General features: G+C 41.9%; 1 protein-coding gene across 3 annotated transcripts; it reads right to left on the reverse strand.

The window, feature by feature from the left end:
- Nucleotides 1-25,760, reverse strand: baiap2l1a (BAR/IMD domain containing adaptor protein 2 like 1a). 3 transcript variants are annotated; one of them, XM_070990518.1, is made up of 14 exons: nt 25,477-25,760; nt 23,927-24,002; nt 23,677-23,763; nt 13,809-13,870; nt 12,545-12,616; nt 12,220-12,354; nt 9,717-9,869; nt 9,483-9,626; nt 8,804-8,918; nt 8,192-8,405; nt 5,619-5,678; nt 5,373-5,526; nt 2,289-2,329; nt 1-2,153 (listed from the first exon to the last, which is right to left on the reverse strand). In XM_070990518.1, the coding sequence occupies exons 1-14, from the start codon at nt 25,525-25,527 to the stop codon at nt 2,081-2,083; spliced, it is 1,437 nt and encodes a 478-aa protein (XP_070846619.1). In that variant the 5' UTR covers nt 25,528-25,760; the 3' UTR covers nt 1-2,080. The 3 variants fall into 3 exon arrangements, with proteins under 3 accessions (XP_070846619.1, XP_070846620.1, XP_070846621.1); XM_070990519.1 differs by having other exon boundaries at nt 5,373-5,523; nt 25,477-25,587; XM_070990520.1 differs by lacking the exon at nt 2,289-2,329 and having other exon boundaries at nt 8-2,153; nt 25,477-25,587.
- Between the last annotated feature and the right edge of the window lie 1,730 nt (nt 25,761-27,490).

Below are 27,490 nucleotides of genomic sequence, written 5' to 3' on the forward strand. Positions count from 1 at the left end.
ACTTTACCTTGTTTTATTGAGAAAAAAAAAGACTACATGGGTCAACACAGTGGCAAGGTACTCTGAAGAAAGCATGAGGAAATAAGTATGATGGGTTTGCTTACACACTTAACATCAGTGGATCTGTGAAATCAATAAACGGTTTCATCAATCAGTTCACACATTTACATTCTGTAAAGCAAGTACATGGCAGAAAAAGTCATTTCCTCACAAAACAGCTAACACTTTGTCGATTTCAAACAGCGACCCACTTTATTTATGCAACTCAAATGTCTACCAGTAACGGTGCATTTTCATTTTGCATAAACTGTGCATTGCACACGGAATCTACATTAAGCAACGGTGAGACCATGAGGAGTGAAAAATAATCCCTTCATCAAAAGGTTATTTTGGCCATTTAAAATGCATAATAGCAGAATAGCAGTCAAATCAAAATCTCTGTGGGATCATGAGCACAGTGGCTGTCATAGTCAAAGGTGCACCTTCACAGAATGGAACTCTGTATACACATTTTATTTAAATATCTCATATAAACTCACTGTATATAAATAGCCTTCTCATTTTAAACAGCGACATACTGTTCATTGCCTTCACTCAAGTGACAAACCTTTTTGCCAACTCATCACTCTCCCTTCATTCTCACAACTTTGTAGAGCACAGTTCCTCGTAAAAAAAAAGAAAGAAAAAAGAAAGAAAGAAAGAAAGAAAGAAAGACAAAAATAATTAATAATAAAAATAGAAAAAACAATATGCATTTTTAGCAAGTCAGGAAGACAGCCTGGGTACTGGTCGTTTCCCATCAGCATCAGGCCACTATTGATTAAATGTGGATCTCTTCATTCTGTATTCATACACTGCACTGACTGCAGCACAAACAAGCCTGAAAAGACCTTATTACCCTGTCTTAAAGGGACAGTGCACCCCAAAATGAACGTTCAGGTTTTATCTCCTTAGCATGTCAGCAGAAGCTCCACCTGTATTTGAGGGACCATCAGACACACAATAAGCCCCAACAGCTTTATCTCAGCCTCATCTTTGAATACAGAACACACAAGCATAAAATGTCCCTTAACTTTACTCAAAATCCTTGTACACTGTAATATAAGTATACGTGCAATATGTGTGTTTAGTAACCAGTGACTGAACAGGTGGGTCATCCTTTTTTCTTTTTTGCACTTTTTGCGGAAAAAAAAAAAAAAAGTACACAGAAAAATTTGATGAAACTGGTAAGTTGAAAAATGTGGTGATTTTGGTATTTTTGCTTCCTTTCAGTACTTTGGAAGAAGGCTGAAATGAGATTTTTTTTAAAAATAAGTTTACTAGTATTTAAGGTTTATTTACTTAAAGGATTATTTTTGCTACATAGTATTTATGGTCGGCATAACGGCCAATAACCATTCAGTGTATTTACATTCAGTATTTACCTCTCAATTAACTGTAGCAGTTTGCATCAGTAGTGGTGGAGTCCACCACTCCTACACTGGATTCCAATTGTCTTCCTGTGCACAAGGGACTCACAGGAAATGATGCATGCATGTAATCCAGTGCAATTTTATCTCATTGATCTCAGCCTCACTGCTGAATTAGAGCTGCGTTATCTGTGTTATGTGTTATCTGGTCTAAGCCACTGCTCACATTAAAAGTGCTCAGCCGCTGAAACACTTGGTGGCTTTTATTTTGAAACAGCCACTGGAAATGCAATGTATTTGTCAATTTGATTACAACTTTCAGCGATTAGACAAAGCCTAATTTTTCATTTTGGGGTGACATCACTTTAACACTTACTCTAACATAAAATATTTTCTTTGTACAGCAAAACTTTGCAGAATTCCTGCTTCTCTGTGTGTTGATTATGCAATGTTTCCCTGTTGTGGCTAATGAAAAACACACACTGGCACAGTAAAACACGCTTGTGCCAAGAAACAATGGATCCCTTTAATAGAGCAGACTGGTACTGAGACAGACTAGCATGCAGGCTGGTGAGATGTCAGGTTGGGGTGATATTCAGTGTGTTGCAGGGGTCAAATGTTGCATGATTTCCCTGAAGGCAAGACAGCGGTGAAAATCCTCCTCCTCAGCGTTAGATGACTGGTGCTGATCTGTCATTCGTGACAGTTGGTCTCAGCTTGACCGTGGCAAATGGATTCCCTCCTCTGCAAGAAGAAAAAGGGGAATAAAATCACAATGCTGGTATAACGCCTTTAAACTCATCACCATCTGATCATCAACCAACCCTTGATTACTGACACAACAACATTTGAGTTTTTGTTAGTTGTTAGGTCACTCACCCTAGAAAGGGAGCCTTTGCAGTCCCATTGACTAAAGAAACCTGTTGTCAAAAACACAGAGGAGAAGACCCTTAAAGATCCAGTGGACAAAGAGAAATACCACACAACATTTAACACACACCACCACAGTCACCAATCCACACCCTCCCTCCAGCTGTGAAGAAAGTCAGTGTTGCCAGACTGGTTTGATAAGATTTCTCATCAACAGTCGCCAATTCCTCCTCACTAACCAGCAGAGAGGGGCCTCGCCACGTGCGTAAGCTACAACCTCAGACTTCAGCGAGTCTGGAATCTAGACAATCTAGAAAGGCTGGTGGGAGTCACACTCTTCTTTTTCTTTTTCTCTCACCTCAGGATGATGGTAATCTTATCGCCTCCACAGAGCCAAGTGAGCATGAAGATGGCTGAGGAACATAAATACCTGAGCTACAGGCCTGAGGGCGACTGCAGCATTTGTTTATAAAATCCTGTAAAGAAAGTTTATAGGGATGCTCGAGCGGGTAATAAATATGGAACTCAACCCATGAGCTCATAGGTTAGGATGCTGTTTTCATTTTAGATCAGATTAGAACACGCCATGCTGATACAATGAGGTAACTTTTTGAATAACCTCCACAGACTTTACTTTTCAGATGCATTTTCTAATTACTCATTACACAAAAACATGCATTACCCTGCTTCTCCAATAGAGAGCAGACAACATCCAGAAGTCACTGAGCACGCAGCCACACTGGGAAACTTTTATTCCCTGAACTCAGCCTGTCAGGAGGTGCCTCGTCTGAAGTTGAACATTTCAGTTTGAGCTTTTTTACGCTCGCCTGGAGATACTGACGTGTCAGGTAAATCTGTGAAAATGATGTAATCAGTAATTAAGAACCATAAAGTTAAATTAACCTAATTATCAGTACCATTAAATGGTGTGAACCTGAAAAACTATTCCGTACAAACAGTTGATTCCAGACTAGCGATGAAACTACAGTGCTTGAGCTAATCACTGAAACTGACACACCTCAATTTATCATCACCTCTACAGGAGAGAGGATTTGAATGCTGCCTGAGAAACTCAACTCAGGGAACTTAACCCCTAAAACAAGATCCACCTTTGGCCTAGAGTCACAATAACAAACCCAAAGAGCACAGTCAGCCTTCTGCCAAACTGTCAGAGGGAGGACAAGGACTTTTTAGTGTCCACTTTTTGTCAATTCACAATGTAAATTTTTTTAAAATTATATAAATATATAAATACGAGAATTAAGATGAGAAAAAGACCAAAGGGAAAAGGGCTGGGATTCCTCCTTATGGGAAGGTATATCCCTCTCTGTGGTTTATTTCAGGGTAAAAGCCTGAGGCAGCAGATCCAGAGGACACTGAGTGCAGACAGAGCAGTGATGATGAGAGAGGAAGAAGTGTGCCTGAGCCTGTCTGCTGGCTGGACAGCTACTACTTCATTCTCAGTCAGCTGACACAGTGCAGGCACCAAATTAAATTGTGTCGGCAGCCTCTTGTCCTTTATGTCTCTCCTCCTCCAATCTCTCCGTTCCTGAAGAAAACCTGGCAAAACCTGCCTGGGAGCATTTTTCAGATGTCTTTGAATATATTTTAAGGCAACAACTCTCTGGTCTGTTATACGCTTTTCCTCTTGATACGTTACTCAAATCTGTGGCACAATTTCAAAAAGGCTCCTGTGCAATGGCCAGATAAAATCCTTAAGGCTCACACATGCTTCTGGGAAATAAAAGTCTGGGTAAACACAGCATGCTTCCTGAAGCGGGTTTGAGACACAGGTGTGTTTCTGGCAGCGCTTTGCTTCAAGGGTGTGGAGGCGATGACTATGCATCGAGGAGATTTTGATAAGTCATGATTGGTCTGAAAGTTTGACGGCATTTCGTGGTTTGGACACAGGTTTTGTGATGACTTAAGGCAATAAAGATATGCTATAAAGACATATTCTAAAACATGTGACGGCCCACTTCGTAGACAAACATGGCAGCTGTATAGCGCAACCGCAGTTCTCTACTGTTAGCTATGCAAATAGAGCATAAGTGCCTGGCCTAAAGGCAAATCAACAATAGCTGTGACGAGAAATGGGTGTGCTGTTTACCTAGCTGGATTGGGTCGGCTCAGACGCTGGCCACAAACTAATTTCTGATGTTAAGATGAAGAGCTACCTTCAAAATCTCATCTTTCATGATGCAGTGCATCTCTGCTGGCAGATGTTACTTTACCCACTGTTCTTCATTTTCTTGCTTTTAGATAGATGAAGAGATACTGTATATTAGTAGGTTTTTATAATTCAACATTTTACTACTTATATAGGCTATAAACTTCTGGGCATAACTGTTGTCTACAAAGGTAAGAATGCCATCCAATGTTGCAGCATGCAGTCAGACACAAAGGTAGGCTAGCATTGCTGCGTCATTAGCCAGCGTTTTGTTAGCATACCATTAGCTAACCCCAACCCTATCATTAACCAACTTTAATTTTGGAATATGTCGCTCCTTTGCCTCTGCCGAGAGCTTTCACCTTATTAAAGACACTAGCACCGTCAAGTCAAAGAGCTAATAACATCCACAGAAGAGCTTCTTTTAGCCACAACACTACTGAAATAGTGTCTGTTTAAATGTCAATACGTTACGTGGCCAAAGCCCCCGACAGTGAAGCCAAGCTAAGCCAGGTTAAAAGAGTAGTCAGTGAAGCAGTTTTTGCTGGTAACGAGGAAATGTAATACCTAGAATTCCTTCAATGTAACATCATCAAAGTGTACAGAGCACACAGATCCCATTTCCAGCACTCAGTGATGCTTTACATCAAGCCAAACCATCAAACCAAAGAACTCAAAGCACAAAAGGTTATGCTGCTAAAGAGACTTTCGATTAATTCCACTTCAGCTCTTTTTCAGCAGGTGGATGAGCTGATTTTAGTCGTCTACAGTGCCACAGTGAATGGGGGGTAGCACATTATCTCCTACTCTAACCCCACCTCAGTATTTAGGCCTCAATTTTTCAAAGTGAAAAAAGCACTGATTTCATAAATACATCAGACAGCATGTGGTTAGTCCATATTCAGTCAGGCGCTGGTACTGACCATGTTCAGCAGCGAGGGCGTTGAGGGGACCGCCGGGTCAGACGGGGCATCGTCGCTGTAGTCTGGCGGTGGCAGCAACACCGGCTCCTCCTCCTCCTCCTGCTCGGGCAGACTGACCACGCTCAGCCTACGCACCGGAGTGCTCAGATTGCTGCTGTGACATATGACATAAAGGTTCAGCAATCATACATCGGCTGGAAAGCAAATCTCCCATTCTCTTCCCAGAACGCTGTAATGTTTTCTTACCTGTTTGATAACAGCGGCTCAGTATAAGGCCTGCAGTAAGATGACGGAAACCAGCCTCGCCTAATATGGGAGACAAATGACCACAATATAAAAAAACATCACAAAACAATTTGCTATGAACAGTCTCATACATTTCTTTTTATTGCTTATTGATCATTTGATTATCATCATTACCATTGGTTGTTGTCTTCCTGTGCTGCATGTGTCATACACACAGTATTGGCTACAAATGATTACATAACAGGCCTGTCATTACAGAAATAAGGCCCATTCTTTTAAGGAGTACTTTGACATTTTGGGAAGTACGCTTATTTGCTTTCTTGCCCAAGGTTAGATCACAAGCTTGATACCACTCTCACGTCTCTGTGGTAAATATGAAGCTAATGCCAGCAGCTGGTTAGCTTAGCTTAGCACTGTGACTGGAAACAAGTGTTGTTTCTTGGACGGTTATTAAAAAATAGGTCTGTGCAGGTCGCTGATCTCTGTCCTGAGCAATTAACAGTAGAATCCATGTTTTATATTTAGCTATAATACATAATAATAAATCTCTCTGAGAGGATCAATTGATGTACGTCAGCATTTTTCAGCCTGAGTTGCATGATGACATAATTTGTTTAAAAATCAGTTCTGCTTAAATGATTTAATATGTTCAGTTACAGTTAGTCACAGAGTCAGAGCAGGAAAATTGACTATAGAAAAGAATGCGAGGGGATCTGATTTTGAGGGTTTCTGTGTTAAAATAGCTGAGAACTGCTGCAGACACATGAATCAGATGCACATATCAGACATAGAATATAAAGCATGACAGACAGAGTTTGTTCACTAAGCCTCACAAGGTGTCTCCAAGTCACGTCTGGAGAAAAAGATGGCTTATCAAACCAATGCACTGGATTCGTTGCTAAGAAACAGAACGGAACGTGATTTACCCCAACTTGTCCTCCTCTCGACAAACTGCCGCTGACTGCATTAAAACCACTTCAATTCAAAAGGCCACTTAATGACGTGCACGCACACACACACACACACACACACACACACACACACAGAGGGAGCAGATAAGGCTTTGGTTAATTTGCTCCAAAGTGGGAATGAAAAATATTTGACACGAGCTCTGTAAGCACTCTGTAATCCTCTCGCCTGCATTATGACTCCTAATTGATGTAGTGAGGAGCTGCAGATGACTGTAATTACACAGGCAACTCAGAGGCTACTTTGTAGCTGCAGTACACACACAAACATGAGTTGCTGTACATAAACATTCTCCAACCAAGTTAACAGGTGCAAGGTGTGTTTGTACAGGAGAATATTAAACCGGGAGAAACTTGATTTACTGGGAACATTTTTCCCTCTCTGCCATCTAAAGGTGACATGGAGAAAAAAATTGCTTCATTGTTGAGGGAAACATAAAAGAGCAGATGTCTCTTCTTTGTGTGTGTGCGTGTGTGCGCACCTGGATTGTTTGCATGTGTGTGTCACAGAGAGAGAGAGAGAGAGCTTTATGACTGTCATGGTGAACATACCTGACATGCTCTGTATTTCAGGGCATGGCGTATTAGTGCAGCAAAATATTCACACACAAAGCTGAAACTAGTACTGCAAACCTGAGTTATGTGAGAAATGCTTATGTGTCAGTGCTGCTGCTTCTTTGTTTAGAATGAAAGTGCATTTCCTCTTGTGGGTGTGAGACATTTTGGATTTAGTATGCATTACAATCAAGTATTTGAGGAACAGATTTCACTAAAAAAAATTCTTCTGTTCCCAGTTTCAAGTTCTTAGATACAGTATGTAAGGCTTAAAATCCCTGTGTATTCTATCCAGAGAATAAAACTGCCAGAACTTTTTTTGTTATTGTCAACAAATTCAAGGAAAAGACCAAAACCCAGTACTTTCCAACATCCCCGCTCTCAAACCAAGCTCACTGAAGACATAAATCTTTAAGAACAAGTCACAAATATGTTGTTTCAACTTTTTAAAAGGTTACAAAAATTTCCTAAAGCAGCTGGCCACTGTAGGCTTCAGCAAACCTGACTCAAACAAGAGGAAGTAACGCATTTGTAAGGTCCTGTTTCACTGGCTAAATAAGTATTTATAGTGTTTACAACAGCACATATATGTGGGATCAACTTAAAATAAACTACAGTGTGTGTGTGTGTGTGTGTGTGTGTGTGTGTGTGTGTGTGTGTGTGTGTGTGTGTGTGTGTGTGTTCATTGTAATGAAAAAACATGTCACCCATTGCAACTGTGCGGCTCGCTGATGTGTTTTTAATGGGTTTTGGCTGACAGTTGAGCTCTGTGGCACAGAGGAATAAACAGCATCAGGCCTATACAGACCACGCTGGTGAGTGGGATTCCCCCATAGTGGGTTTTGGTCCTCTCATGGGATTTGTTGATAATAAGAAAAGTATAGAGCCACCAGATTTATTCTTGAACACCAGAAATGCTGAGACGACTAAAAAGGTGGGTGAACTATGACTCAGCATGAGGCAAAGAACCACCAAAACAAACAAATTTCCAGAAAGAAAAAAACATCGAGGGGTCATTTAGCCTGAATGTGACAATAACTCCAAACTTACTGCTGTGTCTTCTCCAGCTCTCCGTACAGCCAGCCGTCTTTCTCCTCTTGGATGAGCAGGGTGATGATGTCGCCGTCGTCGAAGCTGAGGAGTGTTTGGTTGTTGCCCGCCGTGTGGGGAAAGATGGTCCTGACTCGAGGCTTCTTGCCCACGTTGAGACCAGATGACTGAGATGTTGACCGGGACAGACTGACCTCTCCAAGACTGCCCTGATCTACGGCCAGCAGGGGATCACAAAAACAGAGATGAGTGGTGTGACAATATGGGTTACTCGTCTAATCGGAGGGAATTTATTAGAAGCAGAAGTGTGACATTTTGGAAAATCAAATATGAAGGTGCAGCAGGGGGTTGCTTATGAGACATAAAGGGTTCATTAGCAAGCCTCAGAGGTGCTGGGAGGTCAGATTTTGCTACCTTTGGACAGAGCCAGGCTAGCTGTTTCCAAATGTTTCCAGTCTTCGTGCTAAGCTAAGCTAACAGGCAGCTAGCTTCATATTTACCATACGAATATAAGAGTGTATTTTCCCATCCGTGCTTTTCGCAGGAGGAAGATGTCGTTGCTGACAGGGCGATGCATCTCATTAACGTCATTTGCGGGTATGTTCTCTGTACCTGAGTTGTGGTCTGAAGAGGAGGTGAGCGGAGATCTGAGCTCTGGGTTGAACATGTTGGCTAGCGGACTTGTCTGTGCCTTTAGTGGCGGTGCTGGAGGAGGCACCACGTTGTTCTGAGGAGATGAAGAAGAATACGATTAGCAGATGCATATGTGGCACAAGATGACTCGGCAATAAATGATATTATAATAAGCAGTCTGTTTGAATGAGCGGGGTTAAGTCCTTATCAAAGCAGTCATTACTGTAATTGAAGCTTATTGTTTCCGTCCTGCAAAGCGATAAATTGCCATGGCCAGGAGGCGTTCAGTGGACTTTACAAGAACAACAGCACAAGCAGGATTTCCCATGGCTGATAGCCAGACGATGATACCAGCCACTTTACACACAACAGCCTCCATCAGATATCAGCACCTTAGTGAGATAATCTACATGCAACAAAACAAGATAAAACACTCCAGGGCCAGCCTTTTCCACATGATTTGTTCTACTGATGTACTATTTAAAATGCTGTTATCCACAGCTTTTATCTGACGGCAAGATCACTCAACGGAGTGATCAACGCTCACTACACTCTGTATGTAGTCTCATCTCACAGAGCATGTGTCACTTTGGTTCCTCTTTTGTTTACGGTTGAAAACAGATCAGCGTGAATCCAGATACGAGCAGCTAGCACTCACCCTGTTGTAGCGCTCAACCAGCGGTGATTGTTCTGGAGTTGTGGACAGTCCCTCTATCATGGTCATCACCGTGTCCGGCACCTTGGTGATGTCACTGCACTTTTCCTGCCAGCTGGGGAGCTTCACGGCCAGCATCTCTTTGGCCTGGAGACGCCAGAGGAAGAAAGAGGGCAGGTGTTAAACAGCGCTTAAATGGAGGGGTCCGCGCAGGATGGGCTCTCTGTCCGTGCTTACTTTCTCATGGAAGTTGCTCATTTGATAGGTGAACATGCAGTGTTTGTCCGCCAGGAAACAGAAGCGTCTCTTTTCCTCCAGCAAGGCCTCTCTGCAGCCATCAGCGATGAACTTCTGCATATCCATCTGGCGCAACGAGATGGTCTCCAAATACTGCAGAGGGGGTCAGAGGACAGCAAGGAGGTTGTGGTACGGATTAATAACTAATCAGGTTTCAGATGGGAAATAAAATTAGTGACAGATTGTATTTGATTATATTGTATGCAGAAGATTTGCCACAAACGATCACCAAACCATGAAATCATACGTAACTACCTACTGCCTGAAGTCAAGTCTGTTCTACATCACTAATTAGAACACAACTGCCTGATTACACGTTGCTCAAGTGTTAACAAAACATCCATGATTATATTTTTACAAGATGACTGTGCAGACACACACTTGTCTTTTTATTGCCTTTGTTTGCTATACGTTCATCCTGCAGTTGCACATCTACAGAGCGTCAGTTAGGAGGATCGTGCTGCTTTAACACTGACCTGAAAGGGAAACTGTCTCTTTCTCTAACTCTGCGGCCACGATGTTTGCGTGCTCAAATTGAGCCACTAATGAGCTTCAGAATTAAACTTTCTGAAATTAGCAACAAGTTTATTTGGGTCTCCTGCTGCTGCTGGATCGATCTCAGCATGGCGGGGAACCAAATCAGCGTGCTGAAAGACACACCTTCCCCACAGAGAGGCTGAGAACGATTCTGCCTGTCAAGCAGAGCAGATGGTCGACTGAGCCTGACATATCAAACTGTTTAAAATGACTTCTCAACCCACCCCGCCATCCCTCTATTCTACACCCACTCCCCCCCATCTCTCCCATTTTCCCCAGGTTGTCATGGTGACGGTAAGGCTGCCTGTCTCTAAGGGTTGTCTCGAAGACCCTCCTCTGCTGTCTGGGCTCATTTTCTCTGTCTCTCACTCTACGATAGCTTGTCAGACACTGAATCAAGGCTCTCCATTTCCCATTTTCGCACCAAACAATGGTACAGACTCTCAGCGAGAGGTGGCGAGAGCAGACAGACGGGGTCGAGCTCATCATTTGCAGCACTGCAAACGATTATGAGAAAGCACTTAGCTTTATCTCCCTTGTAGTAAACCGGTGTCATTCCTATCAGATGAGGGAAGGGCCTCTTTCGTTTGGAGAGGGGCCCCAGTTTCAGCACACATCGAGCGCCAGGCTCGGGCTGTTAAGCTCCTCCCGGACAAGACGACTTATTGTGTGAGTGTTTTTCAAAAGTTTCGAGAATGCGAGGATAAACAGATTCTGATTCTTGCAGCAGAGGAAAAAGAAACAGCTCTTTTCAACCTGCAAAGGCCTTGTTTACAAGTTCTCTCGAAACAAGCCAGGCTTACTTACACACCATCCATCATCAAAGCGAGGCCGTGAAAATGGTCGATAAATTAAAACGAGAGCCAGACAGGAGTTATTACTCAAGCTTTGCAGTACCTCCTTCAGCTCCACACGCTGATTTACAAAGCAAATCGCTGTCAGCTCGTTGGTAGTGGACAGCAGGACATAAACATCCCACAATGTGCAACACACTTCAGCCAATAGGCTGAGTAGATTAGGTTTTATGAGACCACACTGCTATATGTTCATGTGAAACTTGGGTCCGGCTCTCTCTGAATGGAGAGCTTATCTACAGTTTGAATCATATCCTCCGTGAGCAGAGACGTCCGACACCAAAAACAATTTTAAGCAAAGTCTCTTTGTGAGAGAATTTGATTTTCCTCCTTGTTGCAGCCCTATCAGCTCTATTTTGGCATGCAACACATGCGTAGTGAACCTCCCACGCTGTATGCACTTGAATAATATAAATCTAGTTACACTGGAAATACAAGTCGATCTATTTACCTCTGTACTTTTTTGGCAAACTATATTTTTTGGTTTCCAGCAATGACACCCTGAGGTAGCCATAGAGTAAAGATTAATCCCACTTGCTGCATGGAATACAGCCTAGCTCTCAGCACGATCTGATGAGCATTCATGCACACATTTGGGCAAATTTGGGTGTGTACGCCTTCAATGAAACGCAATGTTCTGTCCTCTAGCTGAGTGCAGTGAGTGGAGGGAAGCTCTGCTGCATGTAAAAACACAGAATCTACAAACAGCTGCAGGTGTGATAGTCTTAGTCTCTTAAGGTCTTTCGTGACATCAATGTCTCATCAATGATGTCATGCCTGGCAAGTACAGCTGGAAGGCAAAACCAGGAATCCTATAAAGTGTTACATGAAAACTACATGCTCCAAACCGTCTTCTGCTCCATTGCACTGCTATGTGATTATCATGACAGCTATCTTGGCCACGTCTCTCCACACTGTCGCATAAATTGTACACTTGTCATATCCTTTGCAGGGGCATCAGAGCAGAAGCATGCAGCAGCACCATTGTCTGAAATGACACACTGCGTTTAGGGAAGGACAAAAGGTCGGGGTCGGTTCGGTTTCGCTCTCACCTCGTTCTCTTTGATCTCGTACTTGGATGAGTGCTTTCCCTGGCTTTTCCTCCTGAGCTTCTTCAGGTCCGTCTGCGTGCGCTCCAGGGAGTCCTGCTTCAGCTTGTGCTCTGACTGGTAGCGCTTGAAAGTGGCCTACAGGTGTTTGACACGGGAGGCATGAGACGAGTGAAGGGAGGAAGCAGTGCAGTTTTCATGAACAGAAGCTGAAATAAAGAATCCTAAGAAGCGGTTTTGGCAAGTTTGCGCTTTGAAATACGTTTGTGCAGGCAGAGGTCGGTGGATGCTTGCACTGATGGAGAGAGGGACATATGATTACACTTACATTCATGTACTTAACATCCATCTCTGTCTTCTTCTCCAGCTCGATGATAACCTCCCTGTGGAACCTCTTGAACTGCGGAACAAGAGAAAGTACACACCTCAAATTCATTGCAACACACACACGATCCTGCATACACACTGTTCTACACGCAATGTACAGCCGAGGCACATGGCTGAATGGCAGCGTGACGAGAAGAGTGAAGTGACCCGGTGGAATGTCTGATAATTGGTTTCTGAGCGATGAGATTCCACCCAACATGGAGGGCTTATCAGCCTGTTAAGGTTAAAGTTTTACATCTTTCCTCTCTCACAGGGTAATTACAATGAGTCCACGATAACTCAGCTTGTACTTATTTCTCAAACTTTTCTTACATCAGACTGAGCACTGTGTTTCAGCCGTTGTTTGAACCGGCGACACTTCAATTTAGTCCTTGTGACCAGCAGGTATCTGAAGCATTTCAGCCAGAGGCAGCGGGGTCAGGAATGACGCTGGCTTTTCCACTCTCATCAAACTTTCTTTCAGCTTTCATTACAACTAGTTCAAACTCTCTAATATCAAAAGAATGAGCTCAAAAGGTTATGAAGGTTACAGGTACTGAAAGGACAATATTGCAAATGGAAAAAAAATCTCTGTCTATTAGGTGAAGATAAGAGAGTTACTGGCCACAGGGTGCTTAATAATAACTTTTCACTTTGCATATTCTATTTCTACATATATTTCTACTTCTCTGCCTCTTTTCATCATTCAGATCCATTATATTCTCCTCTCATTATGCTGATTTCATTCTTCTAATGCAGAATGGAGCAAAGATGAAACGAACAACCTTAAGAGCTATGAGCTTTACTGAGAGAGGACATCAGGTCCATTCAAAATCCAGGCTGGCCATGTTCTATGTTTCCGCAAAAGGCCAAAATCTTTCATGCCTTCAAGACCACTCATTCCGACTGAAGACGTTTGTAACACTGCTCTTCAACATTAGTAAAATGTGCATTTGTTGGAGGCTATTTTCACTGGCAGATTTGGTGTGCTGATGAGTATTCTTGGTGTGCTGATGAGTATTCTTTGCAGTGCAACAGTGTGGCTCATATCTGTGTTTATGGGCAACAATGGAGACAGATGGCACAGAGGAATAAGATATATCAGGCTTTGGCTATACAGACAATACACGTTTTATCAATTCATAGTTGGTTTTGGTCTTTTTATGGAATTTATTGACCGTAAGAATAATATAAAATATCACCAGATACACTATAAAGCTACTCACATTCTCTTCCAGTTCATTATGGACCTTCTTGTGGGCCTCTGCAATCTCCATCAGAACCACACCTAGGAAGACATCAGAACAATGTTCAGTATTTCAGAGAGACACTTTACTTACTTTAATATATTGAATCACTTTCTTGCTGAAAAAAGAGGACTGATAGCACTGCAGGAAGTGACTGCACCCGGCCAAGAAACAGTCCCTGTTAAACCACAATGCGTTGTTTTTACACTTGGGTTTCTGGATGGATTAAACAAACAAGTTATAACATGTTAAGCAGTGAGCTTTAAGAGCACTTGGATGTGGTTTTGCTGCCTTTGGACAGAGCCAGGCTAGCTGGTTTCCTCCTGCTTCCAGTCTTTGTGCTAAGCTTAGCTCAGCTAAGATAACTGGCTGCTGGTGGTAGCATCATATAAACCATACAGGCCTCATCTCTTTCCTGGCAAGAAAGCGAATAAGTGAATTTCTCAAAATGGCAAACTTTAAGGGAGGTAGATAACACAGAGCATTTGGAAACCAGAAGCCAACCATGCAAAATCAGTGTACAACAAGATGCAGATACACTTTCTAAATTTCCTGTATAAATGTAACCCGTTTTTCAACAAGCCTTGGATGCATCTTCACGGCTCATACTTAACAGCTGACTTATCTCCTTTCAATATTTGAACAGCTGTCAATAAGTAATATCTATGAAACGTTCTGGCATTGTGCGGTCACACACAGAACAGTCTCCATTCACAGGCAGGCTACAGCATAGATAGAGCAGCATATGACACGAGACAATGGGACCGAGTCAATACTGTAAACAGAAGTGGACAATTGTAGCTAAGCAGTTTATAGTGCTACCTCTATCACAATGGGGTGAAATCTAGACTCAAGGTTTACTACAGGACACAGTGTTCTAGTGGAACCTGAAAAAAACAGTGTGGGACACAATATCTGGACATGTTATGGTGTCGCTGCGAGGGAAAAGCGAGCAACCAATCTCAACAGCATCAGATGACAGTTAAGAAAGCAAAGTGTTCACTTTGTGATTTTTAGGGTGAAAAGCTCTAAAAAGTCGCTCGTGTCAGCACACTCCACCTCCACACTTATACACATTTAACCCGACAACCTGGCATTCCTCCCTGCACGCCTCCACTCAGGGCAAACAAACGTAATGACCTGCTGATACAGAGCTGCACTTCTGTGATCCTGCAGGCAGCGTCCAGCTACAACAACATTGCCCTCTGAAGGTCACCAGAACGTACTGGTAAATGCTGCCTTTGTGCTCCGATGGGGAGGGGTGGTGCTGCGCTCAGGGGCTGTTTGTACAGCCCCAACAACAGACCATGCTGGGCTGGAAGGGGGAGACTGAGAAAGGCCGGGAGGGGGTTCAAAGAGGCCGCTGTACACCTGCAGGTTTCACCTTTGGGGTTAACAAGGTGCGAAAGTCTGTGTTGAGGGAGGGTAAATGCTATAGAAATTTATCCCTATTTGCTACATACACATAGGCTGTACAATGATCATGAATCTGTCACATGAACAACAGAAGAGGGGGAACAGGAGCTGAGCGGGACAGAGCTGTGAAGAAGTGATGCTTGAAGGCTTTCTCTCTGTGGAAATGAGGTGTAAGAGCTGAGGTGTAAAAGTAAAAGCACACCTAAAGTGTGAATAAAGTACCAGGCAACGCAAAGTTTTAAGCATCTACCGGGCTGAGCTGGACTGCTATTCAAGTTCATTACATTGAAAGAATAACAACATCACAGGCTTTTCTCAGTTTATCTTATCTCATATCTCTATCTGTTTCTGGGGATTTACAAGTATGCAGATAATCTAATCTCACTCACCTCAACAATTTCAACAGTGCGATGTTCACATGAGATTCTACGTAGGTACATGGTTGATAAAAGATCCCTGTGGAAAACTACAGCATCCATGATTCACTCTTCAACTTATGATTCACCATTATGAACACTTTGCTTCTTCTCTCCTTCACTTCCTCATCCCACACTCAACTCAATATGCTGTAACTTTTTTATTCAACGCATGTATTTTGGTAGTCTGAGATTTAATCCCGGCTGAAGAACAGAAGGTTAAAACATTCATAACCCAACAGTCCTGTTTACCACAGGTTAGAGTGAAGGCTGAAAGGGGTTTTTACCCTTTTGGTGTTGCAATGACTATGTTAGTAATTAATTTGCATACATTTCTTTGCCACACAAGGATGAAATGTCTGTTTTACAAGCCTGCTGATAGGTTGCTGAGCAACGCCTTTGACATTCTCAACAGGTGATACCATTTATGACTTGGTATTGCCCTGTGCCAACACAACCAATGCCTATTTGGTGTTAGAAGGAAGCTGTACAAAATGGGATGACGATGGCAAGGCAAGCACCGGCAGCTCACCTGTTAGCACCTTTTCTCCAGCTCTCCTTATATTTCACCACTTTAACTGATAATCCTTGCTCTATTGTGCAAGCAACATCTGATTTGCGCTTGGCGGTGGTCATTGGTCATCGTCTTGTAGCAATCTTTTATCAGTGAGATGCATCACTGGGCTTGTCTGCGCAGGCTTACAGTGCATGTCATGAAATGAGGCCACCCCCTATGTGACTCAGGATCGAATGGTATCTCAATTATACACATTCCAGTGCAGTTGGGGAGAGACACTGTTTGGAGGTTGCCATAGAGGAGCTACTCCCTTCCTGTTAGTATAATGATGTCACTGTGATCAATGCTGAAACTGTGGTTAAACCCCTCTGGAGTCAGTGTTAACTGTGACAAAGGTTGCTCTAAAAGAATTCAGATCTTAGTAACTGTTCCATCATCCACTGTGGTGTGAACACATATCCTGCCATCTGATGGGAATATCATCATAAAAACTTGACTTCACTCTAGTTTTTCCAATTTTAATCTTGTTGAATCAAGGCAACCACATCCTCCATCTCATTGGACGTAACACACCTTTGCAGAACTTGTATGAACAGGCAACCACAACCAACAGTTAGAGTTAGAAGCAATCCCTCAGTCCAGCTGTTTAGCTTTCTGGCTTGCTAGCTAGTCATGATTTACAGCATAGCATCCTATTTAATATTACAGGAGAGCTGTGTGAGTCTTGCGGCAGTCAGCTGATTTTTACCACCACTGTCACAGGTTATAGTGAGCAAAACAACAGGCAAACTGTCTGCTGATGAAGATCATGTGATATAATCGAAAGGCAGGAATGGCTAATTAATGGACCTGGAGGTGAGATTGCTTTGAGTGCATAAGCTTAAACATTCAAACTGAAGGTGAGGCTACATTGCTTAGTTTCTACAGTTGACAGTTGGGGCTGCAACTTACTAACAATTATAGATTAATCTGCCAATTATTTTTTTCAATTAATGGATTACTCAATCATTCCCAGAGGCCAAGGTGTAAGTGTCTTTATTAGTCCAACAAAAAGTCTACAATGATAAATGACAAAGACAAGCAGAAAAGTGTCATATTTGAAAAGCTGGCACCAGAAAATATTTGGCATTTTATCACTACTCTTGAGGTGAGGTGGACTTTTCACCTTTATAAAGTTTCATTTGGTTTATATGATACGCATTGTTTGGAAGCCAACAGATCATTTTGGATTTTATTACACTAGATTATTTGGTTGACGTGATTCAGATATGTAATATTTTCTTATTCCTCTGTGTAGAGAAAAATCACCTGCCAACCACCATCCAACCGTTAAGAATTTCAATCCATCTGAGACAACGCTAAATTATTGGAACAACTTCTTGGACCCTGTGTTTAAATGTGCACCACATCAGAATGCTCTGTGAGCGAACACCACCACAAATTACAACTTGTGTACAATGAATGCATGTGCGCAGTCATTATTACCAATCAAATATGCCACCTTTTAAACTGATGATCCGTTCGTCACAGTAATGATGATCAACAGTGACTTTTTTTGATTTGTATTAATCTCTGTTTCGTGATTTGAGCATCTCCTGCCATTCAGCATGTCTGCTGTGTTTGCTGCCAATCAATAGCTGTGACAGCCTCCTTAACGCAGAGCGATACCCTGCCATCGTGCACAGCACGTAACATCATTTATCACGAGAACACATAAAACTAACTGCAGCCCTGAGCATCCACAATAAATCTCGATCTAGAATGCTACAAACTGAAGGCAAACCTCAAATAACCTTAAAAGCTGCATGCATGCTTATTATTTGTGAGAGGAAAAATAAAAAGCAAGTTGGTCTAAAGGTTTTATAGACAATGATATCCACTAAACGCTGGTTGAAATCTTAGAGAGCTGACACGCGACTTCAGATGCTGGGCAAGAAAAGGAGGGGTCAAGAAGAATCATGGGGGCATTTTTGTGAAAGGACTGAAGTGTGACGGGGTTTTAGATGCTCCAGCGTCAGAGTTTATTGAGCGGTAAGTGAGTTTCTGGTCTCTTTAGAGGTCCCGTGCAGGAAACTCCCAGTGCACCGGAGAGCCTTTAGTTTAACGGTGGATGCAGGACAAGGGTGTTTGAGGTCTGGGATCACCAGAGAGCTCTGGAGTGTGACAAGAGGTGTCATAACTGATCGAACGAGTGACCTCTTTGAAAAACAACCTCCATCCTTTTCTATTTTGCTTGTTTTTCACAGTCTGTGCCTCTTTTGGAAAAACAGTCTGTGTCTGTGTGACTGACCCTGATACCCTGATATTTAAAAAACAGACTAATTTTGAGCAGATGAAATAAACAAGATATAACGTGTTAATAGCTGTTTTAGCTTTGGACAGACCCAGGCTAGATGTTTCCTCCCACTTCCAGTCTTTATGCTATGCTAAGGTAAGCTAACATCTCCCGACTTTAGCTTTAAATTGAACACACAGATATGAGCGGCATCATGTTATCTAACTCTTGTCAAAACAGCGAAACCATGTGTTTGCCCAAATGCTGAACTATTCCTCAGAGGAAACTTTCAGGTATGTTGCTTGTCATTACTCTAATTTGTCTACCGAGGGATTACCGAGAATGAGGTCTCAACAAGGAGATGTATTTGTAATTGGTCAAGATATAAACAGCATTATTCATGGAGACATGCATTATTAAAAGTGAGACAGTTCTTCTCATCATTCTCTCTAAAATAAAGGCAACGAACTACCCACTCTTGCAAAGGAGAAGTTCTAAAACTAATTTTGTTTTAGGTTTTTTGAGCCGGGACAGATGAGTCTGCTTCAGGTGTTCACAGACACAAAATATAACACAAGGAGAAACATGAAGAACGGTGCAACTCACTGAATTTTGGAAACCATTTATGGTTCCCTGATGCTTGTGGTGATGATGTCTGTAATGAAAGATAAATTACCCATCATGTATTGATGATACAGGTGATGGTGTGATGTTCGTCTGGAGAGTAGAGCAGTGTCATGAAATAGCTCAGCCAGATGTTTGAAATGTCACAAACTCGTATTACATAAAACATCAACCTCCCATCAGAAGAATTGGCTCCACTCAAAAGTCAAAACCTGTCATAGAAGCTATCGGCAGGAAACACTCAGCAGTCCGTCCGTTCTGAATTTAATTCTCTGGGGAGAAAAAAAATCGCTCTGGCTGACATTACCATTTTTCTCATGCTGACTGTACTTCAATATTTCAAAAAACAATTTCGACGGAGGCATGACAAACAGCGCAGAGAAAAGGTGGAAGGGGTGGGGATCGTGCTATTCTTTCTGCTGTAACATTTTCAGTCCCTCACTACCCGCTGCTTTTCAGAGTGGAATGGCAGCTCCCTGTGGAGTCCAGTCATGTACTGATGCACAGGAAGTTTCTAATTATACACCCATTGAAAACTATGACTTTTAAATATAAAGGGTGATATATGGGATACCTGCTGCACTGACATAGCAGTGTATTATAAATCTATGACAACAAAAAGAAATCTATTTACTAATGTGAAGCGGTCAGCTTTAAACTGAGGCTAAACTTTTGGTGCAGTGGCCTAAAAGACTAATGGCACAGTCTGTTTGCTTCCTGTTCATTTTTATGAAATTAAATTACACACACACGCACACAAACACACATCCATGCTAAATTATATTGTGCTAAAATGTAGCATAACCATAACACAAACAGAGAAGGGAAATAAAGTCCCTCAATTGACTCAGCAATATCTTCAGCTAACATTAGCTCACATTAGCTACTGGGGATAACCAGACCAAGCAGTAAAAACCCTGAATGTATCTTTCTCACATTCACTAACATTAGCCACCATTAGCTACTGACATCAGAGCAAATAAAGCAATAAAACCCATGAATGTGTTGTGTATTGAGAATCTTGCTTACGTTAGCTAACATTAGCCACCATTAGCTACTGACATCAGAGCAAATAAAGCAGTACAGCCCATGAATGTATTGTGCATTGCGTATCTTGCTTACGTTAGCTAACATTAGCTACCATTAGCTAGTGATACCAAAGCAGGTAAAGCAGTAAAGACCATGAATGTATTGTGTATTGAGTATCTTGCCTACTTAACATTAGCCACCATTAGCTAGTGATACCAAAGCAGGTAAAGCTAAACCCTTGAATGTTTTGATTTTATCAAGGTGTTTTATTGCCTCGTAATTCAACTTTTCATTTGTGTTCTTCTTCTTTTAAAAGTACTACTCTGAGGTACATATGAAGCTTAAAAAATTCTCAAATATTTGGAGTAATTGTAGTAGTTAGTGGCTCATTAAATTCAGTTAGAGGAGCTGGAATGAGATGATTATTTGATATGGGACACCGGAGGACATCTCATCTAAGAGTTATCAAGGAAATCAAAGGAAATTTATGGGGGCCATGGCATCATTCCCCCTCAGTCTGGCCTCATGCCCCTCAAAAAATGATTCGCCCTAAAGCCACATTGGGCTTGACACCCTGCCTGTACTGAACCAGCTGATTTTGCCATTTTTTCCTCTTACTTTTAGACGCCAGTGTATATTGTTGAGAGTCTGAATTCTTACTGGGCAACATAAAGTGAAATGCTGTGCATATAACCAGTGGAGAGTTCAATTTCAAGTGTGGTATGAATTGCTGGAAAACCAGACTATTTATGATGATAGCTTGACAGAAATCAAACACTGGCCAACCAGGAGACTTAATCCAACTCATCCAGATGTGCCAATGCCTCAAAGCTGTGACTGGGTGAACTTCTGAGAGGAAAAGGTCGAAGAAATTGGAAGGAGTGTTGCGTGCCTTACAAGGATTATAGCTTGTAACATTAATGATATCAATTAATTATTTTGTGAAGTTAAGAGTTACATTTTTATTTATTTCACTGACAGTTATATTGTCTTTTAAAAATAAAATCATCCTTAACCCTCGAGTTAAATTCATTATTTCCCTGTTTTTAACATCATTGTTATGTTTAAGGGTCTTGCTGCTCAGGCTTTTAGCATTTGTGCTGTCAAAAAACTGAAAACACCAAAGGCCAAGCAGATTTGCCCCTAAAATGATGAAATTACAGTCCTGCAAGAGCCTGCTGGCTTTTATCAGAAATTCTGCAAGTGACTTACTGATAAAGAGACAATTTTCCCTATAAAACATGCTGTTAAATATGAGGCAAGTTTTAATTACACTTTCACCTCCACCATAACGTCAATCAGAAAATGAAAACATGGACAAACTGTAGTCTTGGAAAAAGAAGCAGCGTGGTATGAAGTAAAAGGTAATACCTGCCTTTGGGTGGCAGGTATTTGCCCATAACTTTCTGCGAATACCTGCTAACCACTATGACGCAAGTGCTCTTTACACCACACCATTCACAGAGGCCTATCACTAAAGAGAAAAAAAAAATCCTTACAGGCGTCTGCAGATTGAAAGCTAGTCATAACAACACAGTATTCTTGACAGTGGTGTAGTTCAAAGGAAATACTGCTCAATTCTTTGACTCTTATGCCTAAATCAAGCACTACTACCAGAGACAGGTTTGATTATTAAACAGTCATTTAAGCAAGAAATAAGCAGTGCAGAAGTATTCATACAGAAGGAAAGGAGACAGCTGTGTCGTATCAACATCCGCTCAGTCACTGTTGTTTAAACTCTGTCTTATGTCTTTTGTCAAATTATGTTGTTCCAAGTAAATGTTCCACACACACACAGAGAAGGCTGGCTGTGGGTTTGGTAAGGCAGATGGAGGAACAGGGGATGAGGAGGATCAGTGGTGGGAAGACAGTCTCCTCTGTCTGTCTGTTTGTTCAGTGTGTTTGCTACTATGCTCCCTGCAATGTGTGAGAGAATTCACACTGACTCGCTGTGGTCTATTCCAGGGAAGTCGAGAGACTTCGTGTGCCTTTTTACTGGAATTCTTTTTAACAATGTGATGGATTCTAATGATTGTGGACAAATAAAGTGGCAAGACAACATTATGTCAGTCTCTCTTAATAGTCTCTAACAATCTGTGACCTCAGTGATTGTTTTTGCAATGAGGAAAGATGTTAAATTGAATGACATGAATGTACTTTTGTCTTAACCCAGAAAGGCTTCATCTTGGAACTCGTGTTCAAGCTGCTAACTTTCCACCTCGTTGTTTTTGGTATGCAGTGAAAATGTCACCGACCAACCACGCAACACGCACATATTATTTAATGAAGCGATGAAGTGTTGGCATTGTTAGCTGACAGGTGTGGCCTGACAAGCTCGATCAACATTGCGTAACAGCAGAGCCTGGAGATTATCTTTAATCAGATGTAAGACGTTTGTAAGCCAGATAAACAATGAAAATATCTTAATGTCAAAATACAGATTTCCTCTCGCAGAGAGGAGATTTCTGTGTTCGTGGTGCTAATCGTGTCTTTTTCGCACCGTGACAGTTTTGTGAAAATGAAGTAATATTCATTGTTGTCACTATTTTTCCTTTAAAAGATCATTTTTTACTGCCCTACTCTGATCCCTGCCTCTCACATCAACCTGAGCTTACATGAAACCAATTTCTAAACCCTGCAGGAGTGACGCAGCAGAACACAGAAAAACAACTTGATGAATTGTTATTCCACAGAATGAAGACCCCTGGACAAAGTGGGTCAGCTCCAAATCTTAGGACTAATGGAATAATTGGGGATGAGTCACAACATGGATGAAAAACAATGTGCAGAAGCTCGATGGCAGCCTCGGAGAAGAGATACAGCAGAGGAAGCGCTTCAGAACGAGACAGGCAGCAGACAGTAATGAATTTCTGCTGCTACTGTGCCACGAGGGCTTAATCAATGTTAATTCCACATGTTTGCATAATTGACTTGCATTTGGGATCATGGCTGCATGCAGGAAAAATATGCCACCATGATGAAGTTGCATTGAAACAGCATTATGATGGTGTCCAGCTTCCATTATTCAATGGAGCGTTTGGGTGAAACAAGGGCGGTGGTAATTGTGGATATTGAGTGACTTTTATATATGAAGAGTGATATATGGCATACCAGCTGCACTGCTGTAGCAGTGTATTATAGATCAATGATAACAAAAAGCAATCTATTTACTGATGTGAAATGATGTCACACATAAAACTAGTAGCTTTAATTTGAGAGGACCCGTTGTGGTTTCATTGGCGGCTGCTCCGAGCCAAGAAAGACTCCTAAAATGAAAAAACTGGCCTTTTTGCACTTTGTTTTTGAATAGAATAAACAAATGAAATATAATGTGTAATTTGTGAGCTTCAGAGGGGATGGTAGGTGGATTTTGTTATCTTTGGACAGAGCAATGCTTGCTTTCTCCCGCTTTCCACTCTTTGTGCTAAGCTAAGCTAACCATCCACTAGCTCTAGCTTCATATTAACCACACAGACACGAGAGTGACATCAATCTTCTCATCTAACCACAGAGAGATGCAGAGATTTCATCAGTGCAGGCAGAAGTAAGCTGGACTGGCATGAAACTTACCGAGCTCTCTGGAGACTGGTGACACGATAGCATTCTCGCCTATCTTTGAGACTGCATCAAAATAGGCCGATCCAGCAAGACTCATGGCTGCATGGGGAGACAGACAAATATCATCGAGTTACTGGTGGGGGAAAGAGGACTGGATCATTTTGTGCTCTGATGAAACACTGAGGCCACGTTTAAAGTACATATTAGGATCTTATAGATGATTAGTTGCCCTGTCCCGTGTGAGGCTGGAGGCTGTGTGTACCTGTGACTGATTTCTCATAGCTCTTCCCCAGGTTGACCAGGTTCCTCAGGCCTGGGTTGAACTGATCCATCACGATCTGGGACAAAGAGCAGAGATCAAAAGTTACGGAGAAATTCAGCGAGAACAACTCCTCCTTTCCCAGACAAACTACAGTTTCACACATTTTTGTAAGCCACTTTCTCTTTCGCTTACTTGCTAACATCCCTAGTTTCTTTTTTTTTTTTTAAAGAAGGGCTTGTCGAGGATAATAAAGCTCAGGAGGCTATTTTTACGGGAGTGGGTGGAGAAGAGAAATGCATGAAAACAAATGCAAGTGTTCGTGCTTTTGCACTATAAATACCTCCACGTGAGAAGAATAAAACTTTCAATCTTTAACTTGACCCCTCGCGTATGCTTTTCAACTCCCTCCAAAGAGTAAAGTCCCACACAGAGTTGCAGCTATTTGCGGCATGACCCTCGTCACTCTCCCCTCCCACCCCGAAGCCCCCCCCTCTGTCTCTGTCTCTCTCTAGAAGTGCCTGAACAATCAAGCGCTGTTCACCTCCCTGTTTCTATTCCCCTGGCACACCCTCGATGGAACAATGAAGGGGCAGGTATTACTTTACATGAAGAAAAGAACAGAGCAGAGGAGAGAAAAAAAAGGGAAACAGGTTCCTTGTTTTCTTTTCTCTCTCACTCTCTCTCTCTCTCCCTCCCAGCTGAAACTGTGACACACTGTGGACTACAGGTTTGACTGTCTCTGTCTCTCACACACACAAAACACTCACACAGTTTGTACTGCTAAACCAGGGAGGACGTTCTACTGAAAATGTACTATTTAACCCTAATTCTGCCATTAATTAATTTAAAACCTGTAAAACAACATTTTAGCCTCGACTCTAAACTTTTGTAGATTTTGGACACGTGGTCTCACAGAGACATACATTCAGGCCTACGCACGCTCACCTGCTTAGCCCATGTGAGAGGCAGTGGTGCAAACATGATTAGATTAACCCAGCCTGACAAAGCAAGATTGATCCCACGATCAAATGGCTGTTGATTAGATCATTTTAAACCCACTGACAAGCTCCAGCAGCCTGATTAACAAGATAAACTTTCCTTCTCTCTGATCCCTGACAGACAGACATGAGGGCGTTGATGGCTCTGTGGTTTGCTTTTTAATAAGGTGTGTCCTTTAATTGACTGCTGTTGTGCTTAAAAGCTGCCATTGAGTTACATGGAATACTTGAGCGGCCTTGTGAACGCCAACAGAAAGTTTCAGTTGCTGTGTGTGAAGCAAAAAAAAAACGGGTCCCTCACACACCCATAAGGTAACGTTATGGCTAAAGAGTCGCTCGAAACATTTATAGTGTTGCTGTTTCTGTTTTATGATCAGGGTTAAATTTAACGACCCTGAATCATAAACTCATTAGGAAAGGTTGAATATCCTCTGATACCCTCATCACGAGCCGGGCATACCATATGTCAATCATCATCATCATCATCATCATCATCATCATCATCATCATCATCAATTATTTCTTACTAACTCGCTATGTGATTTCACTCACCTTGTAAGTACTTTCAGTCAGCTTGCTCACATCCTCTGGAGCCCGAGACATGATGGCAGGTTGCTCCTCAAGCCCAAAAGTCAGAAAATGTAAACAAACAAACAAACAAACAAACAAACAGACAAACAATAACAGGGGGAGAAAACGGTGTTTCGTAATCCAGCTGTTCACTCAGTCCGAATCATAAATCCCGCAGCAGGTCCTGCTCCTTGTCTGCACCCTCTCTCCGGGCATGCGGGAAGGGGGACTCTGCAGCCGTCCGCGCGCGCACCGATCGTCTGACTGGGACAGTGAAAGACTTCCCCGTGCGCTTAGAGGCTGACGGGGAGGGCGGGGGAGCGAGAGGGAGGGCGCCGTGACGTCACCACAGGTGCTAAACTGAGGCGTGTGGTGAAATCAGAAGTTATGAGATCGTGTGACTCTGCTCGTCTGTCATAAAAAGTACTTTTGCTGGCGTGACGCATTTTGACGTCGGCGTTTATATGCAATGCTATGATTGGCCAAGAGAGGGCGCTGTAATACAAATACATGCACATTAATATATCCTTTATTGAAGTAAGTAATACTAAATTCAATATGACTTTATTCGTCCCGCGAAGGGGAAATTCCCAATTTTTTTTGTTTCAATTCAATAAACCTTTATAAAATAAAGTGATACTTCTTTACAAGTCTTTACAAGTACTTTGGCCTTTACCAACCCGTTATATTATGTTATAGGGTTGTTAATTCTGATGCAATAACACGAAAAACAGCATTTACACACTTTCATTTTTTTATATTAGTGTTGAGTTGATAATTCAAGAAAAAAGCACACTATCACAATAACTCCTCATATGGTTTGTATCTAAAATAATCTGTAAAGTAGTTAACTGTGCAGTACTTTATTTCCCTCTGAAATGCAGATAAAAAGCATCATTGTGTGGAAACTATCAATGAAACAACAACCTTAACATTTTTTACAGTACAGCCACTTTCCATCACTGAGTCCATGACAAACTCACACCTGAATGCTGGTTTTCACCTGTGAAGACGGTTTTTATACCACCTGATGGATGAATTACTGAAATTAAAATATCACGTGGTTTTAGAAAAAAATCATTTTGGCTAAATGATTGTACATTAACTGTAAAACATGACCGTCCATGGCCTGCTGGGGGCGATACACCTCATCACTTGAAATATTAGTGCATTATCACCAGTTGCGTCTCGGTCTTGAAGGCATCACACATGATTATTGTAGTAAAGCTGCGTACCTCTCAATGGAAAGTATCATCATTCGTACACATATTGTTTACATTTTACATACAAGCATGACCAAAAAACAATGCACCTCATTTTTATGTCCACAGAAAAACAATTCAGCAGCCCACTCTGCGTGAATGATAGCAGAAAACCGACTTTTGTTATGACGCTGACAAACTATTGCGTCATTGTGTCATGTCATGTCCAAAATCCGACCTGCTTGAATGATGGATAATGCAATTGCAATTGTTATTTCAGTTGATAGTGTCATTCAGCAGCACATATTAATTCAATGGACGCAAACCAAACATAATTTGGGCCCTTTTGGGGTTTTGGCAGGTCTGGGTCTGCAATCCAAACTTTTATATCTCTATATTTTAGCCAGAGAAAAGACAGACTGTAATATTCCTTAATGTCTTTATACATGCAATTCCATTTTTGAAACACGGATTTTAGAAAACAACTGAATACATGAAATCTCAGAATAGAAAATGTTATGATACTTTTATTGTGCACATGAGTCAGTGCAGCCTGTCAGTGCAGACAGTAACCTTGTAGTTCAACCTGGTAATCTAAACATAATTTAGAAATAATCCCAGCAACCAGCCACTTTGAATCACCCGCTTTTAGGGTTATTCTTGATTTCTTAGCACCCCCTTGTGGATACCTCCTGCATCCACAAAGTCTGATCAATACACCTCCACTGTGTTCATCAAAATTCAGGGGTTGCTTCTGTTTTCAGATAAAAGTTCAAATAGTAGAAAGTCCCTCA

This window comes from Chaetodon trifascialis, chromosome 21 (assembly GCF_039877785.1).
Source record: "Chaetodon trifascialis isolate fChaTrf1 chromosome 21, fChaTrf1.hap1, whole genome shotgun sequence".
Lineage (NCBI taxonomy): Eukaryota > Metazoa > Chordata > Actinopteri > Chaetodontiformes > Chaetodontidae > Chaetodon > Chaetodon trifascialis.